At 46.1% G+C, this 18,627-nt stretch overlaps 1 protein-coding gene across 15 annotated transcripts in view; it reads right to left on the minus strand.

The window, feature by feature from the left end:
- The window catches only part of LOC120738381 (RNA binding protein fox-1 homolog 3-like), a 419,925-nt gene that overhangs the window by 248,764 nt on the left and 152,534 nt on the right, over window positions 1-18,627 (minus strand). For 4 of the 15 annotated variants that reach the window (XM_040039625.1, XM_040039609.1, XM_040039656.1 and 1 more), the window contains one exon: window positions 1-15,398. This exon is cut by the window's left edge. The exons of 1 other annotated variant lie outside the window; for it this stretch is intronic. Coding sequence is in view for 4 of the 14 variants with exons in the window: in XM_040039589.1 (XP_039895523.1) it covers window positions 15,336-15,554 (219 nt within the window). In the remaining 10 variants the exon portion in view is untranslated. 10 more of the 15 variants (XM_040039589.1, XM_040039596.1, XM_040039691.1 and 7 more) reach the window with 9 other exon arrangements.

An 18,627-nucleotide genomic window follows, 5' to 3' on the forward strand; every position in this document is an offset into this window, starting at 1 on the left:
CACGAGACGCACTTTCAGATTCAGTTTCACACTGTCGCCAGAATCTCCTGTTGATACCGCAAGCTGTAAGAGAACATATCATCCCGAGCGTGCGCGAGCGCTTGTATATACACGTGCGAGTGTGTCAGCATATGCATGTCGACAAGCCGGGGAGGAGTGAGAAAGCAAAGCACGAGAGGAGCAGCGAGACGAGGGATCAGGATTTTGGCTCAAATACAATCTGTGGAGGAGTCACTCAATGAGCTGACAGCCGTCAGTGAATCCTGGTGGGGAGAGGGCTGAGCCACTGTGGTCAAACACACACAAACGCACAAACACAAACACAGAGAGACTCCATCAGCACCGGGAAGCTCAAACAGACAGATGGGCTAATTCGTGACTGACTGTGTGTTATGAAACATTATCTCTGTGTCAGTGAAATCAAAATAACATTTTGGGTGTAAACGCGGATCTTGTAACTGCCAACAGAACACCACATGGCTGTGATAGATGCATATGGACCGCGATGCACGGCCTCGGAAAAATGTTTTGTTGCTAAACTGCTGCAAACGCTGTTTATTGAGTCATCTGGGGTGAACCGCATGCAGCCGTATACGTTTGCCAATGGCATCCCACCTGCCGCTGCCAAATTAAGCCATCGAATCAATTTCAAGAGTCTGCAGGAAAATGAAGGCCATTATAGGCATTGAATTTTATTTGCTCTCTATTCAAAATTAAAGGCTATTGACAGACGGCTTTGTTTTGTTCTCTCTCAGCCACTCCACGGTGAGAGCGTGGATAGGTGGTTGTGGCTGCATTTTAATGGCCTGCCCCTTTAACGGCCGGCTACAGAGCCACTTTATAATCCCCATCGCCGGGGATTTGTGTATGCAGGGAGTGTATTGTAGCTAACTGAACCTGGCTCGCCGCTCTCCGCGGATGTTTTGTTGTCAAATAATGGGAGAGTGATGGGGTCCTACCCCGCTGTGAGCCACCGCAAAGATTAGACAGATCTTCACACTGGACGATTGGTGAAATTTATCACTGTCACCGGGTGCCAATCCACGCTGCATTTTTACCCCCTCCCCTGCCTTCCCCTCTCCTCTCCTCTCTCTCTCCTGCCGCCCACACCCACGCTGTTTGTGGTGGTTTCTCATTTGGAACCTGCAAACCAGTTGTCATGTGTACTTTCCACTCCGATAGTGATAGCTTTAAGCAGCGCCTCAAAAAAAAAAAAAAAAATCACCCTCTGCTTCACGCTCTTTGCACAAATGCTCATCGCGTTCACCGACCGGTGTGCATGGGAAATTTTAGGAGATGCCAGTGATTTGTGTTGGGATGGATGTGTGTGACATCCCTGAGCGAGTGATGAATTTGGAAGGGGGGAAAAAAAAATGAATTTTTAATTTAAAACTAAAATGTTGACTTCTGTCAATTTCAGCTGGTTAGAAACGCCCTTCAGCCTGTGAAAGAGCTGCCCTTCAACCATAGGAGACATATAGAGGTGTATATAGTTATATAAGCAAGCTCAATACCTTTTGAAATTTATGAGCCAGCTGACGTAACGCTCAAGGATACGAAGCTTGTACTTTAAAATACTTCGTTTAGCCACCGTGCAGCTGTATGTTATTATGCATATGTGTGCAAACTGGCTGCTAGAGAGGCATCGAGCAGAAAAGGGGATTTCGCCTTCCTTTAGTCAGTTGAGAGGCCACGTTTCCCAGCCAGCAGATTTTGATCCCCTTTGAAGCGCTAGTGGAATTAGCATGCAGAAGAGAGTGCTGAAAGGTGCTCCGGCCCTTAACTCAATCTCTCTCGCTCTCGCTCTGCCTCTCCTCTTCCTCAGGTAAAAGTAATGGATTGTAGCTGACTCTGGCCTCAGCCCTGTCGCGTCACGCCTGCTAGCCAGCCAGGCGGGAGGGCAGCGCTGCGGGCTCTGTTATTTAGCATCCATTCCTCCACAGTCACACTTGCTAACTCTGAGGCCGACTGTCCAAGCACACCAGGCCTCGAGGATGCCAGCGCTGCCTTAACTGAGAGGTGACACCCCCCTCCACGTTCTTTAACAGATTGCCACCCTGGGCCAGCCTGTCTGAATACCAATGAATAAAAAAACAACAACTCCTTACTGCGGCAGTGAACAGGAAGAGCAAGATAAAGTATAATAAACACAATAAAAGGAACATATGGTTAAAATTTCTCTTAAGTATCTTATTTTTCCCCAAACATCTGCTAATCAATATTACAGACACTCACACAGAAAGCAAAAACAGGCCTGCAAGACTTACTGTCACAAATTATTCTTTCCATTTCTGATAAATCAAGCAAAATCCATAAAGTCATTTTTGCTTAGCATTACATGAATTCTAGAAAGGCACCAAATTACTGTCACATCTGAGTGTAAAACCGCTGAAAAACCAATAAAAGACAATGTTTAATGTGTTATCCACATCTGCTTAACACTGTTTATGAATCAAATTTCTGTTGTTTCCAGTGATAAACTTCACGACTCTTCCAATGAGTCCTCCTCCAGACCAGCGGTCTCAAACCCCCCGGCCATGGACCAGTACCGGGCCGCGAGAGTTGAGGCTCGGGTGTGAAATTTATGGTTAACTCTGTTTCTCTGGGTCTTTTCCCGTGTTGTAGTTGTGTGTCTTATTTTGAAAGGAATATTTACCCATTACCATGGGCTAATTATGTTGCAGAGACCTGGAGGCATTCATCCTCAGCTCTAAAACAGGCATTTATCTCACAACTAATACAATACTACTTGGTTAGGGTTAGTAAAAGATCACTGTTCTGATTGATATCCATATTTCCCACTACAGACTTTACATGCACTTCCTCACATGACCTCTAGATGCCTCTGCTCTTAATCTGGGTTCCTCTGTTTATCACCGATCACAATTGATGATAACAGTCTACTGAGCCGGCTGCTAAGAAGAGCAGGGCGCCTATTGGTGATATGTATGGGAGTGATAACAAGCGATAACAGCCATTCAATGGGCTGATAACATCGGCTATGGATGCTGAAGCAGGCAACTGTTTTCAGCAAACAAACTGATAAACCCAGCGCATACCACCTATCCAACGCCAAACAGCAGGCAAACTAAGCAATTATAGCCGGTAAAAGAAAACTAAATGCCCTCGTGTTTCTTTCAGGTGTTTGTAGAGCAGAGAAACTTAAGAGAGAGAGCCGGCGCTAAAACGAGAGACAACAATAGACACAGAAATGACCCCAGTGGGATGATGAAGGTGCTGCGTTTGCAGCATGCATGTAGGGGCAATGTTTCTATCATTACCACCATAAACTCTCATATAATATTAAGTGTACCATTTTTAAAAAATCATACTTTAACAAAGCTTTAATAAGCTATAATGGCATAAACACATTAACCTGCATATTCTGAGACATGCATAATGGGCCCTGACAGTCACCTAGTTGATGGGTATGTAAATGTTGAAGTAAGGAGCTGCGAGAGGGAAGTCGGAGCGAATGTTGATGCACAATCAGTGCAGGAGATCTTCCTTGAACTGACAGCTGTCTGTGAATCCTGGTGGGAAGAAGCCTGAGCCACTGCGCTTAATGAATGTGCGCTGCCATCAACTCAGAATCTCGACCAAAACAGGCGAGCCTGCGTACACACCGACACGACATTAGCAAGAAATTTTTTAAAAAACCCGTCTATTAGAAAAAAAAAAGGTCTTTGGAGTAAATCAAAACTACAAACGCTGCTCGCAGTGGTGAGTCATATTAGGTTGAGTGCGAGCGAGCTATAAAGGAAAGTCAGCTATAAAAGAAGCCGGGAAACCAGCACTTGTGTGACTTTTCCAACACAAAGAGGACAAATCATCTGTGCCCACGTTACATGTGCATCAGTCAAGAAAAACTCTAAATGATTTAATATCTCAGGAGATGTGAGTGTGGAAAGGAAAACAGCATCTGCCGAATGCAAACAGAATCAACAAAGAGGACGAGCAGACGCGCGCTGGAACTCACCAACACGTGATGCTATTTACCGTGCATCAGTTGACTGTCAAACGCGTGAATTGGAATGACAATTATAATTATAACACGAGCCCGCTGGAGTATATACAATATACGACAATATTTACACGGCCTTAGTGCGTTTTATACGAGCCAGGCCGCCGGTTCTGACGTTCCCGCGTAGCAGAGCTGCTCGGCGAGCACACGGTTAAATCGTAGCTGTATATTAAAGCAAGTAAAGCAATTTGAGCGCGTTTCATGGCGGGGAGGCATTGAGAAAACACAAATGGCAGGTTTTCTTTAAAATTGTCTATCATAATTTGTGTCTCTCATAACATTTTCTTTAGCATCCAGAGTCAACGTGTAATGCCAGGAAGCTTTGGATAGGTTTTGACAGACTCTGCGTGAACACCACATTCAAGTTTAAGTGCATTTTTTTAAACCTATCATTCGCCAACCTACCTTGGACTAGATGTGACTGAAATACAGCAAGTGTAACGTGTCATTTCCTCCCTAAATAAAACACCTGTTTTCCCTAAACCAACTCCAGTGTGGTGAAGTGAAGCAAGAGGCATCGCCGCTCACTTAAGGTGACAAACAAAAGCACAGTCCATTAGAAACGGCTCGCAGAGACAATACGGCTACATTAACAAATACAATCATGGCGAACAGCACGCGCATTTTTCATTTCTCCTGCCACTGCTTCGTAAGGCCGCGGTCACACCGCCGCAGCGATATTGCCAGACAAAATGAGTCTGAAGAGCTGGCTACGTGTATCTGCCTTCCACGCTACCTTAACTTCTGTTCTGCCTCCTCACTGGCAGGGGAATTAAACCACAGCGTGCAGCGACGGCAAAAGTGAAAACCGTCCTCATTAGATGTGATAATAAGCCGTGTGGCAAAACCGTGCTCGCAAAAATTGCAGTACATGTGTCGTTTAACATGATGTATTAGTTCAGGTTGCAGTTTGTCTTCGCGAGCTATTTTTAATGGATTTCTGCAGCCTAGGACATCCGGAAGGGAATGTGCATTAGAAGAGACAAAATGAGCTCTGAACTGGGACATTAGTGGGTTTAGATGTTTCCTGGGTAATAATGGCAAGAGAAAAACAAAATGCATCATCTCGTAAACAACAGGAAGTGAGTTCTGCATTAAAAAAAAGGAAGGGGAAAAAAAAATCGCTGGCCCGGCATCTTTAGGCTCGTAGATACAGGGAGGAGGTGCACGTAATCTCTGTTTGATGGATGTACAGACAAGTCATGACGCCCCCCTCCACCTCCACTTGGAATGAGTGTTGCAGTGTAAACTTTCCCACTGACCAAAATCTGTCACAAAGCCATCCAAGGTCTTTTTTCCCTTTAAATTGCCCGATATGCAGCAGCAATGACAGTCATCTCAGAATGTCATCTAAGCGAACAATTAACAGAGCAGCAAAAATGTGAGGTCAGATATAATTAACATATGTGCTGCTCAGCTATAATTGCTGAAGTCTAAAGCAAGTAATTAAATCAAACAATGAGTGAGTTCTTTCTCTGTAAAAAAAAAAAAAAGGAGGAGGGGGAGGGGTTGCACGCGGACGCCGGTACACCGCGCTCCTCTCCGTCACACCGCCCCTGGGACCATCGCCGCATATTCAGTGCGCCGCTAAAAGACAAAGCAATAGACGCTCTGCTTGTGATGCTACGTGCGCTCGGAGGAGAAATGACGCTCATTCCCAAAGGCCAGCAGAGATCCCTCATCTCTTCAGTCACATGCTTAAGATGCACCTAATTGACGGCGGCGAGATCCGCTCATTATGATACATGCATCTGGCTGGCCTGTCAGACAAAAGGAGGTGGAAGGGAGCGGCATTAAGCGAGTGGCAGGAGCATTATCAGTCTATATTTCACAGGTGTCAGCGGGGACTTGTCCCCGTTTCGTCCTCTGGGTGTCATTTATTAAATGAAGGAATGAAAGGGATGTTTAAGGTAGAAATACAGGCCTGCCCGGACGAGGGATTATACACTGTTAGGGGGAGAAAAATTGCATTTGAACCCCAGATACAAAACCAGGCCTCCGGGGAATTTAATTATTGACCTAACAGCAATTCAAGATCGCATGCAGCCTGCATGCTTCAGGTGCAGAACAGCTTTCTAGGCTAAGGGCTCCTTCAGAGTATAATGCACAAAAGTAAGATTTAGCCCTGCGTTAAAATAATTTTCTCTGGAAATGCAACAGTCAGTGGGTTTGCTTCTCCTGTGCTTTCACACAGTGATTCCATAGTTTGTGTTTATTGTGCAACTGATACTTTGTTTCTCTGTCTTCTTTTGATCTTGGCTATAGTGATCATATTTCCTTTGATTTTTACAACACATACACACATTTATTTAAGTGGACATATTTTACTTTTTCTTATTTTAGTTTTTTAAGTTGCACACATGCACACACACACACACACACACACGTCGGGTATTCATATCTTGAGGGGACATCTAATTGACACAATGCTTTCTCTAGCCCCTTAACCCTAACCATCAAAAACGAATGCCTAACCCTCATCCTAAACCTAACCACAACCCAAGTGTAACCCTGTCACTAAAACCACACTTTGAGTCTCAAAAATGCGCACACACACACACACACACACACACACACACACACACACACACACACATATATATAATTAGCTCCCCTATGAAAACGTCATTTCCAAACATCCTAGTTTAATTTTGGATGCTTGCATTATTTTAGGACTGATACTGCTGGCTGGCCCTCACGCTCTCCTGACCTAAATCTAGCAGAGCCCCTCTGGGACATGATGTTTTAGTTCATCCGACACCACCAGGTTGCACCTCAGCCTGTCCAGGAGCTCAGCGATGCCCTGGTCCAGATCTGGGAGGAGATCCCCCAGGACACCACCCGCCCCGACAGACGTGCATACAAGCACGTGGCGGCTATACTTATATATATATACACACACTGTAACAATGGATGCTAATGTTAGCCATCACCAAGATTTTAGACAGGAGTTCAGGATGTTAGCAAGTAGTCCCTGTGCGCGGAAGGCTTCTGCTGCTCTAAATCCTCTGTTTCAAACATGCTTTCTACTCGTGCTCCGTCTGATATCACTGAGAGTGTAACGTGGTCATCTCAGGCACACAGCGAGAGAACTGGTAGTATTAAGAACTTCACAGGGGTTTATCTTATGAAGTAAATGTTAACTCAACAGTTTAGTTCACTATAGCATAATGACACCATGTGAGCTTCAACTGGTACCCTACATGTGACAGGATAGCCATTCTTAGTCTTCAGGATGCTGACTAAATGGTGCTAGAGCATCCATTAATGTTCCCTGTTGCTAATGGTATAATTCCTGGTGATATGAAAGTGTATTTGGCTTTATGTAATGCATGCACTACACAATACTTTCTGGGGGAGGGGGTGGATTTAAGAGAGATGAGCGTGAGCTTTCTTTAAATGCCTGTGTCACAAAAGTGAGGAACACCAGTGATATCAGACAGACCAAATTTAGTTATTTTTATATGTTGTCACATCAAGAATGTTTAGCATTCTCGCTTCGTGGCAGTAGAAGTAGAAAACAGATTGAAAATTGCACATTTCCATTCATAAAATTCAGGAACTAGGAGTCTCCAGTCAACCTGCCTTGTATATCCTCTGACTGTGAGAGGAAACCCAGGCGTGAAGAGAGTGTACAGCCTCCACGCTGGGAGGGGGAGTCCTTTCAGAGGATTTGTTTCTGTCAAATGAAGAAGGGGCTGGCAACTTTTGACATTATGTTCCCAGCAGACCAAGGATGAGGTCAGAAGCAGAACATCATCTTTTTTTTTTTCCTTTTTCAGTGGTAAAACTCAGCTGCAGAGTGCCTTTTTACACCACGTCTTCTTTTCATAATAAACCAATATGCTTTCAACCTGTGTGACCCAGGGACCAAGGCCTTCCTGAGCAATTTCAAAACACTTTGCGTGTGCTCTGTTCTTGACATTTAAAACCATATGAAAATGAAAATGGATCCCAATTAGAGCCGCGGGAAGAACGAGGCCCTCTTGGTTCTCTTAGTAACTAGACGGTTTAAACATTTCCCCCAACCAAATGCCTTGAAAATTGACCTTCTCGTTCTGCGAGCGGCGATAAAAGCAGTCTGTGGTGGCCTCAGATCAAGCTATTTTGATAGTCATCTGTGAGGATGAAAATGTAAGAGTAAAAATAAGGGAGCGTAATCGCACAGCGTATAGCTGCAGAGGCAGCACCTTGAATTTAATGTTCCACATACTCCCAATAAAGTAACATGACATTAACCACTAGGTATTAATGTAAATCACAGGAGTGGGAGACAGTAATAGCCACTTTAGGACAGGTGATTATTATTGAGGCGATTGTCGGAGGTTTGACACACGTACTGAATAAAGTCTAAAAATATAGAAGCAATGTGCCTCCATCCTACAGGGTTACTGACACAAACACACAGCGCTGCTGTAACAGGCTAATGCGAAAGGCGCATAAGAAAAGTCTGCTATATTTAAACTTGAGCGCGCCGAGGCAAGGGAGTCGGCCGGATCACCTGTTGAAGAGCATTCATTTGAGCAGGGGAACAAAGGTCAGCATCCTTGCTGGAGCTTTGATTGGCAGGCGGGGGAGCTTGATGCCCACAGCAGCGGCCCAGCGGAGCAGCCAACGGTGGCGTGTGGCTTGGCTGGGCCACATTTCTGACTCAATGCTGACTAACTGAGTGTGTCTGCTGACAGTGTGTCTGACTGATAGGATCACCCCGGGAGGCTCTTCCAGGCCCTTTACAAAGTGTCTCTGATAGGCCAGGCCCGTAGCACTGCCGCGAGGGCCCGCCGACAAATTAAATTTAAGCCCTGCTAATGCATAGCGTAATCATAGAGTGAGGTGGTGATAAATTTTTCAGCGGGGTTACCATGGGCGCAGCAGAGGAAGAGTTCGCTGCAGAATCTGAGATGGGAGGAAGGAGAGGAGAGGCTACAGAAGCAGAGGGAAAAATAGCCGAGTGTGACCTCAGCTCCGTGCTGAAAATCCTACGCTCGGAAGCCAAGAACTCGTATGAAAGAACAACAATAACACACCATTATGAGATGTAACATTTTGCGACGACCTGCGTTTCCAGGGGGAAATTTGAAAGAAAAGCAATTTCACATTAAACTATCTGACACAGTGCAGGTCTGTGGAGTGGAAGGCGAGGGGAGGGGAGGGAGATAGAGAGGAGTGTGCATGTGTGTGTGTGTGTGAATGGTTGGCGGACGGGGGGGGGGGGGATGCGGGCGGCGGGGATTTTCAGGAGCTTCCTAACGTGCCATTGGCCAACTGGAGCGAGACACACACATCCCCTCCGCCGAGTTAAAAGGGATGGAGTGGATGAAATTTCAAAGCCTCCCCTGCAGACACACGCTCTGCTTTGCACACATCAGCACTGAGATGTTCAAATATTCGACTCTGTCGTTCCAGCCTGGTTCCCTCTCCCGTACGCTAGTATCAGCCATGGTTCTGCTGTGATTAATGAGAAAGCCAAACTCAAAGAAAATGGCTCCACATGCATGTGTGTGCGCGCACGGGAAAATTCTTTCAAGACATCCAAAAGTCAAAAGCCTTTTTTCTTTCCATAATGCTAAAAACTGTCCCTAATTAAAAACGGCGTCTCTGAGTCATATATTTCCCATGATTACTTGCTGCGGGCGGTACGAGAAAGTGAAAGTCACCGAGATAAGAAGGGAAGTGGAAGACATTCACCTATTAAACTCATTCACTTATTATGGCCAACAATGCTTTTCCTATTAGCCAGCACGCTGACAATGTTATAAGACATTCCTGAAATGTACCGCAAAGAGTAACTGTGTTGCCCTTGTACAGACAATACAGAGCCCTCAGAGCTGGAGCGCGTTCGCTTCCCCCTCCTCCGCTTTTATTTCCCTGACTCGACGGCTTTGATTTGACCAGCCGTCTCCTTTTCTTTACGAGCATCTCTCGTGCCGAACATCTGTGCGGCCACCGTCGCACCGGTCGGTGCTATAAAACTAATTAGATTCTAACACACTAAATCAAGTCACAACTCCAAGAGCTCCTCTTTTGTTGTTGTTGTTGTTTTTCTTTGTTTTGTTTTTTTTCCCGTCTTTTTATGATGGCAACATCTTTGTTGCTAAGCAGTAGTTGCTGTGGTGATTTTGCACTGCAGTTCCCAGAGATCACAAGTCACTCAAAGAGTGCGGCCGGTACGGTGACGTCTTCCGTGTACGGTGAATTAGATGACGTAACTTGAAGCCTTCGCACCTAGTTATTCTATTTCTTACTTGTGTACACTTGAACAGGGAATAATATCACTCCATGCACTCCCTCGCTTTGGTTTCCCCCTATCATATGACAGCTGGTGACCAAAGTGGTAACATCCTTGCTCTTGAGGCTCAGTTATAATTCAATATTCAAACCACAGACGGTCTAATAAGCTTCAGCATTATTGGTGGAATGAGATTGCCGCACACTTTCTTTTTTAAAGTCAAATTTAAAACCTTTTAAAAGCCTAAACAAAGAGAAGTGAAAAGCATTTCCACACAGCAACATTACCGAATCAACAAATGCTTTATCTTTTTGAATGTATCTAAAAGTTCAGAGTCAGAAAACATCTTAAAAATACAGATTGTGTGCAAAAACAACCAAAACAACAACCCACGAAGCAGTTTAGCAGTCGCTGAAAAGAATTACTGAAAGATTCAGTTTAACAGAACTCATCAATACGTCCAATTTTACCAGTCAGCGTACCAGCAGGAGATGACGGTGTACTAGCAGCAGGCATGAAAGAATCCATTGGCACCTTATCTTTTTTTAATACAAGCATAGTGTGCTCTTCTGGTTTCATACGGGACTTGATTGTTCAGGAACTCATTGTCCCAAGTTTCAAACTTTTTTTTTTTCGCCTCAAAATTGCTCCTTCGACTTTCAGGATATTCTTGGTATTTTTCATCTCGGAGCCAAATATCTCCGAACTTGTATTTGAAAGCTTATTTTTCTTCCTTTCATGGTTTGTGTGATACCTTCAGTGAATGTGAGATGAAGCTTTTGAGCACATAATTTTAAAAAAGGCATCAATATAAGATAGCTGCAAATATAGAATGTGATCATCTCAAAATAGAAGACTTCAAGGGTGAAAATAAAACATTTAATGACCTTAAATGTGATCATTGACATGCATTTCTCTTTAAAGATGTGCAGGAACCCATGGTTGTGTCCTGCACATTGAAACGTTGCGATTGTAATTTTGTCGAGCGTCCCACCAAATGCTAAAGTCCCACCAGGAAAACAACAGACTGCAGGATGACCAAAGGTACTGTGACGGCAATGAACCAGACATTTCACGGCCACTGAACTAGTTGCGAGCAGGTCTGCGAGCACTCGTCGGTCGATGTTTTCAGTGCGACTTTGGTTCATTAAGACATCAATAAAAGATCAATAAGCCGGACTCAAGTTGGCAATTGCATGCAATCAATGATAATATGACAAATAAATTATAAGTTAGCGAAAAATGCAAATCTGCACATGTAATTTTAGAGATAGGAAAGCGGATTTCCTTCGCAAATTGTGACAAATGGTAGTTTCTGCATGCTTTCATACAGGAACATAACCAGTTGAGTCGAGTCCCCTGTTGCACGTGTCGCAGATCGACTGCAACATGTCGGCAGTCTGTCTGCATTTATAAATTAGATGCTAATGGTTTGGAAACCTTCACCAATCAGAGTGACTGCTGCGAGTCGATCAATAACCGTTGCCAAGGTTGAGGCTGTTGCTAAACCATCACGTGCAATCATTGTGCAACCATTTTTTCCCCCGGTCACAAGAAGGTTGCCGTCCTATTTTTACTCTCGTGTGACTGAAGCATTAACTGAGCTCTCCATTTAGTCACGAGATCAGTATCTTACTAACAAAAGGATTAAAACTCTTAAAGTGGAAATGCTGTTCCCAGCCAAAGCTCAAAGAGCTTTTTTTACTCTCACACATACTCTAGATATTACTAGATTGAGTCAGTATGAATCATAGTTTTTAGCATTATTTTACTTCTGGCTCTTATTTTTTTCTTTTTCAAACATGCATTTGATTTGTTTTGGTCCGCTGGGTACTCGACTTTGGAGTAGAGTTAAAAATGCTTTCAAGAGGGAGAACGAGGGATGTTCTGAACTGACGGCGAAAGCTCAAAGTAGTTCTCGGCGGTATAGGATAAAGTCTTTTACTGTATAACACACTACGTGATACTCCACGAGGCGGACACCAGGGAATGGCTTCCTGTCGTTTCTTCCTGACCAGAGATCCCAGAGATGAGAGTCGCGCTCACCTATTGACTGGTCTACCACCAGGTCCACCCCTCCCCAGTTTCCCACTGGTATCTGCACTCAGACGCACCTCCATAATCACCGTCACCCTCGCTGAGTAATTACGCCGATTAATGCGCAGACAGAGCTCGCCTCTGGCTGTGGATACTCTATCAAGACACGCGCGATAATGGATGAGCGTGCATTCTTAATAGAGAATCCATAGCGCCTAAACCTGGAAAAACATGTGTATACTTTTTTTGATTACCCACAATCCTCTTGGTGTAGATCATTTACCAGCCCAGAAACAAGAGAACGCGGTCAGGTTCTTTCGCCCTTGTCGTGGCGCTCTCGCTGACCTCTAAAAATGGACAACAAAGATCATATCACGAAACCAATACTAGCGCCAACAGCCTTTGCACAAATTGATTTACCCACCCAGAACTCACTCCCATCTCAATGAGGTGGCAGGATGCTCACAGCATATATCACTGTCACACAAGCACCCTCTAGTGAAATGTGATTTTTATCTTTATGAGCTTTTTCCCCTCCTTTTCGGTACAGCGTGTAGCGGCTTGTGATAAGTGATGAGAAATAAAGGCTTAGCGCATTACGTTAATACAGGTGCTCTGTGCGCATATGGGTGCTATCACAGAGGCAGAACGACACTGCTGCGGTCGCGCGCGTTCGAAAGCGGCTGGCGAGGCGGCAGGGGGTCGGTGCTATATGGCTCATAGATCACTAGCGTGTGGGTGAGAGTTGTCACCACAGCCAGCGCCTGGCTGCGAAGCACAACATAGTTTATGGCACACTCCTGCTAGACGTAAGCACGAATCGTGGCCCAGGCAACAATGAGGAAAAGCGCACTAAAAATAGATGATAAGCTTTTTTGCGCTCGCCCCAGAAACAATGGCTCCTTTTGATTTTTCATGCACTGAAACTGTCGAACAAAGGATAAAGGAAGCGGCGCGTAATGTCTGACTGGGCCTGTAGTAAAAGATCTGGATAAATACAGGCGAGAGGCCCCCGCTAACCTGAAACGCACCCTCGGTGAAAGCTGGAAAGACACGATAAACGTTGCACTTTCAAGTGTGTTAAATGCACTAAGATAGTCGGGGCTTTCTCTCTTTCCGACTGACAACCTCTGTTACACAGTTAATTACAGCCAACTGCAACACAGCGCAGTGTCAATTATCATGTGCTTTAGCTCTCTCCCAATGGATATTTTTACTGCCTGGGTTTCACTGCTAAAGTTTCTACCTTCTTTTATTGCTATTCTGCCCAGGTCTCGAGGCTGAATTACATTCGCCAGACAGAGCTGTAAAAACAGAAGGGATTTAAGGATTCAGATTGGTGGAGGGTAACCTAATCTTCCGTAATTGGGGGAATGGTTCTCATTTATATCAGCCTACTTTAGAAAGCAAGCTCATCGGCAGGCTGCTATCATCCCAGGCATTTTACTCCGACGATTCATTTTCATAAAGGCAGAGGAAAGGGAGGCCGGGCCGCCACCGCTTTCGAACACGCATATTAAACCTAATCGCGATTAATCAGCGCGCCGCTTTGACTTTGCAGGTTGTGGGAATCAACATACACAGCAGAAATGTTGCACAGAGATCCTTCATGTGCTCGCTGGGTTTCGCCCGAGCCGCTGTGCTGCTGGAGTGCTGTGAAATAACACATTCTGGGCTGCGTTGTCTGAAAATGGAACTAAAATGGTAATCCTCTGCCAGGCAAAGCGTTCTCGCCTCGCCAGATGCTTAGTTCTGAAATTTGCCTAATTGCCACGCTCAGATCAATCCCTTTCACTCTGCCAAATGAATCTGCCAAAGTGTGTTGTGAGCGTTTTGTTGGCCCAATATGGGCATTTTTTTTTGCTTCGCAAAGATTGGTGTTTTCGTGACTTGCGGTGAAGGCCTCGGAGACTTTTTAGTATTGGTGACATATCTGCACAAGCGGAGGAGCGTCCAACCCTGCTGACCCATGTGTCCATTAGCTATGGTGTTGCAGTGAGGGCACAGGGCCCGTCTTGGCTCCATCACACACACACACACACACCCCCACCCACTCTTCATATGGCTCAGACACATGTCGTGGGCAGACTAAACGTGGCCCTCTGATCAAAGAGCAGCATGTACGGATGGACGCTGACTTCCTGACCCCCCCTCCCTGCACCCACACACACACTGACTATCCTTTATTGTGTACAGTAGGCACAATCACTGCACTCTAGGCATGCACAGCTCTGTAGTAACGCGTTTTCCTCTTTAAAAAACCGAAACCCTGTCACAACTAATGGTACGTGGGCACAAACACTGAATTTTTAAAAAAAAATCCTACTCGTGCATCTGCTACTGTAGTCATTAAAACTACGCTAAGTGCTTTTGAGGCTATGAATGGCACACACATATGCTTAGCACATCTTGGACCAGGAGCAACATCCATCTACAATTCATCCCCCATCTGCACGGCGTCACCAGAAATATGACGGCGGCGCAAAAGTCCTCGCTCCACAACAAGAGCAACGTCGGTTAAAAAAAAGAAAGAAGAAAGAGAAGCGCATCTATCTGTGTGCGCGTGTAAATATGGAAAGTGACGGATGAATCAGAAGTTTAGTCAACAGAGAAAACCTTGGTTCCAGCTGCCCGGCTGTCTGATGAGCCACTCTATGCTTGTCAACAACATCCCCTATCATTCTCGCACAACTATCTACTCACAAAACCAAGACCCGCCCCCTACATCCCTTCGGCAATTCCACCATCCTCCAGGAGAAACACCTCCGAAAGCAGAGCGGCTTGCTCGCAGCGGCGGCGGCAGAAATCCCTTTCCCCCCCCTCCCTCTCTGCCTTCCCCTCTCTTCTCCTCTCTCTGTATTTCTGTGCATGTCCTCTCTCATTCCTCTTTCTCTCCCTTCCCGCGCTGCTTCTCCTGCTGCCGCCGCCGCTGTGTTTGGCGCGACGGATGAAAACATAAAAGAGGCAAAGAATAAAAAGAAAGCGAAATAGACAAAACCGATGTTGGGGAGGCTGGAGAAGCCAAATTAGCATGAGAATACTCACAGTGTTGTTGCTGAAGGAGCGCGGGGATGGGAGCGCGGCACCGGTCCCTCCGTCAGATACAACCTGCACAAGATTGAAGAGGAGAAAAAAAAAAGAAAACCGAGGCTGTGAGAGAGCGGCAAAGCGAGAGGGGAGAGGAGGAGGAGGAGGAGGAGGAGAGAAGAACAGGACAAGGAGGAGGAGGAGGAGAAGAAGAGAGAGGAGGAGGGAGCTGAGCATCTAAGGCACGCACCAACAGGAGCCCAAATAAAGAAATAAAAGGATTCCTCGAGCAATGTGCGTGTGTTTGGGCAGCGATGCTGTGTTTGTGTGTGTTGTGATGAAAGGGGGCGGGGAAGCTGGTTGTCTTTGGGAAACATAAAATCACACACACACACACACGCTCACATGCGGGGTTGCACTTGGCCGCACAATCACATCTGACAGGTCTGATCTGTGGTCCACCTACCTCCTTATCGCTGCCTCACTCTTCCACAGTACTCTGCTCTCTCTCTCTCTCTCTCACAAACACTAAATCTCACTCGCTCGCTCGCTCTCTCTGTTGCTCACACTGATGCCAGAGATTCGGCCGCTACAGGGGAGCTATCGCCCTCATCACTGTATGTTGCTGGAAGAGGGAGGGCACCGTCGGATCTCCCGCCCGCCCACGCCACCCGGCCCGACCCCTCCTCCCCTCCATCTCCTCCTCCATCTCCACCTCCAATGTACAGAGAAAGAGAATGCTTCAATTGAATGAAAGCAATCCCAGCGGCATTGAGGCAATTATAGAGGCTGCTGGCACTGTTTTCTGCTTTTTTCGTCCTCCCCTCCTCTTTCTCGTTCCCTTCATCCTCTCCCGGGCTGGTGGAGAGTCTGTTTTCTCTCCCTTTTAGTTTCTCTCTGCTCCAGACATATGCCACTATTAATGTAGCTTCTGTCACTTCAGCTGTTTCGGTCAGATCACCTCCATCTCTGCTTCAACCTCCGAGGCCCAGGTAGAGTTGCCTCTCTCCCTGCCCGTCTGCACGGCTGCCAGATCCTTCTGAGCCCCCGAAAAGCTCCTCGAAACCGGACTCTTCACTCCACAAACCCGAGAGCGTAACTTAGTAACGGCACAGCGAAGAACAGAAACGCCCCAGGGAAAACTTTAATAACTATCTCTTAGGCTCCTCCTCGTGCGTTTCTGTCTTTCTCCTTGAAAAATCTGGCGCTACATATATCATCATCAAAAGAAGAGCTGTAAGTCAAACACCTCAGCCTCTAATCAGGTAGCTCTCCCTCCGTCCCCTCCACCCCCGCTCCGTGCATCCCCGCAGCCACTACTGCACTTTATCTCCCCTCAATTAACATCTTCCGAGCGAGCCTCTATTATCTTAACCACACAGAGCAGAGAGGTCCTCCGAGGAGACACCGTGGAGGACGGCTGAGCTGTGGACAGAGGGCTCCCAGCCCTGCTGCCGCCGCTTCAATTCGCAGGCCTAATTAAAGCCCGAGTCAGACATGACAAACTGCGAGCGGAGGTGCAACAGAAACAAACACAGTCAGAGGCTCTGCCTGCGCGGATGCATGTAGCCCGGAGGATTCTCTTTGTGAAGATTATCTGCCAGAAAACAGACACGTTCATGTCAACGTCATGACAACATCATCCAAATCTCCTTTGACAGTTTGCTCACTTTGATTGTGCTTTTCTGTGCAGACGCCACCACCGCGTCGCGGCATCTGTACCAATGCAAAGGCTCAAGGATTCCCATAAAATATTTAAGCGATACAGCGCGTCGATGTCACGCTCGTATACGACTAATTTCCATTTTGAAAATACACCCCCTCCCTTGTGTTCGGTCGCCCTCGCTAACTTCAATTTCACCCAACGAAGCGATCAAACCGCACATTAAGCCATCAAGCTGCCCTCTTTGTCCTTGCTTCCATCACACAACAACAGTGAGAGCCGGTCCCCCCTCGCACCTCCACTCCCGCCACAAAGGAAGCTTGGCTATTTGGACGTCTCTGCCGTGGACTTTGGCTGAGGCTAGACTATTAAGAGTATTCTATTACTGTTAGGTTAACCTGTCACGCTTGGATGTGGCTCTCTTTATTGTCTGGCTGCTGTGAAAGGGCAGGGGATAAAACTCAATCAGCGGGACAAACGACCACACATACCTCCATTCATCAGGACCCGGGGTTTCCCCCGGCCACCGCGCCCGCGCTGTAACGCCGCGGGGGCGGACTTGGCTCCTTAAAATTAGAGACCCTCCCCTCAGGAGCCAATCTGTCCAAGGATGGACGGATGGAGTGAAATCTTTGGTAACATCAGATTTCACTCCTTAATCACGACTTGGGGAATAGCAGCTCTAAGAGGGATGAAGGAGTTAATGCATCGACTGAGATCAAGTATTGCAGTAGACAATGCGGGGGAGTGATTAAGAAAGCAGACTAGTGATCAGTGGATGACAGGGGTCAATCCCCTGTTGGGCAATTGGGTAGTGGCCCTGGGCTATGGTACTTAGCCCCAACAAAGCAGCCAGACACTCAACTGTGTGAGTGGATAAAATGTCAAATTCAACTTCACCCTTTGCCAAGGTTCAAAGCAAGAAGATGACAGTGAACGCTTTGGTTATTAAAAAATTCATATCGTAATGAAACAGCCGTGTTCCATCTTCACACATCCCCCTGCAGCAAACACGGCACTCCTTTTTTCATGGGATCCATCAAGGGAGGGCCACAATTAAGTGACTAATTTGATTAGGAGATAATGTGAGTCCCACTTAATGGAAAGGACAGACTTCACAACACAGGCAGATTAGTTTGGTGGATGCCTGCTTATTAATTAAGACAGCCCTCCGTGCCCATATTAAGTCAAATGCACAGATGCAGTTTTAATGGGTCAAACGTAAGACAAATGGAAATTGGGATGTGGAGGAGAAAAAGAGAAGCTGCTAATACTTGATGATGAAAACTGAAAATGACCATGAAATGTTTTAATTAAACTTGTATTAACGTCTCCTTAAAAAAACAAAAAGTTTGGTGCACGCTCGCGTTAATTATCCCTTCGTAACGTAATCGGTAGCTTGTTGGTAAAACGTGCCGAAGCGCTTCTCCTCTTGAATTTCACTGTGCTGCGTCTGTGTTTCCACTGTGTGTCATTGCACACCATAGCAACAGCAAGTCATTACACTCGTTCAAATTACCTCTCTCACTGTCATTCAGGTTTTGTCTCTGATTCTGCATAAGCCTTTAGACGAACTCCTGCTTTTTATTCATGATACGATCGGCATGCTAACGCACTGCTACGACTTGCGCCTCGTGCCTTGGAAGA

The sequence above is a fragment of the Simochromis diagramma genome, unplaced genomic scaffold, assembly GCF_900408965.1.
Source record: "Simochromis diagramma unplaced genomic scaffold, fSimDia1.1 OVJJ01000321.1, whole genome shotgun sequence".
In the NCBI taxonomy this organism is placed as follows: Eukaryota; Metazoa; Chordata; class Actinopteri; order Cichliformes; family Cichlidae; genus Simochromis; species Simochromis diagramma.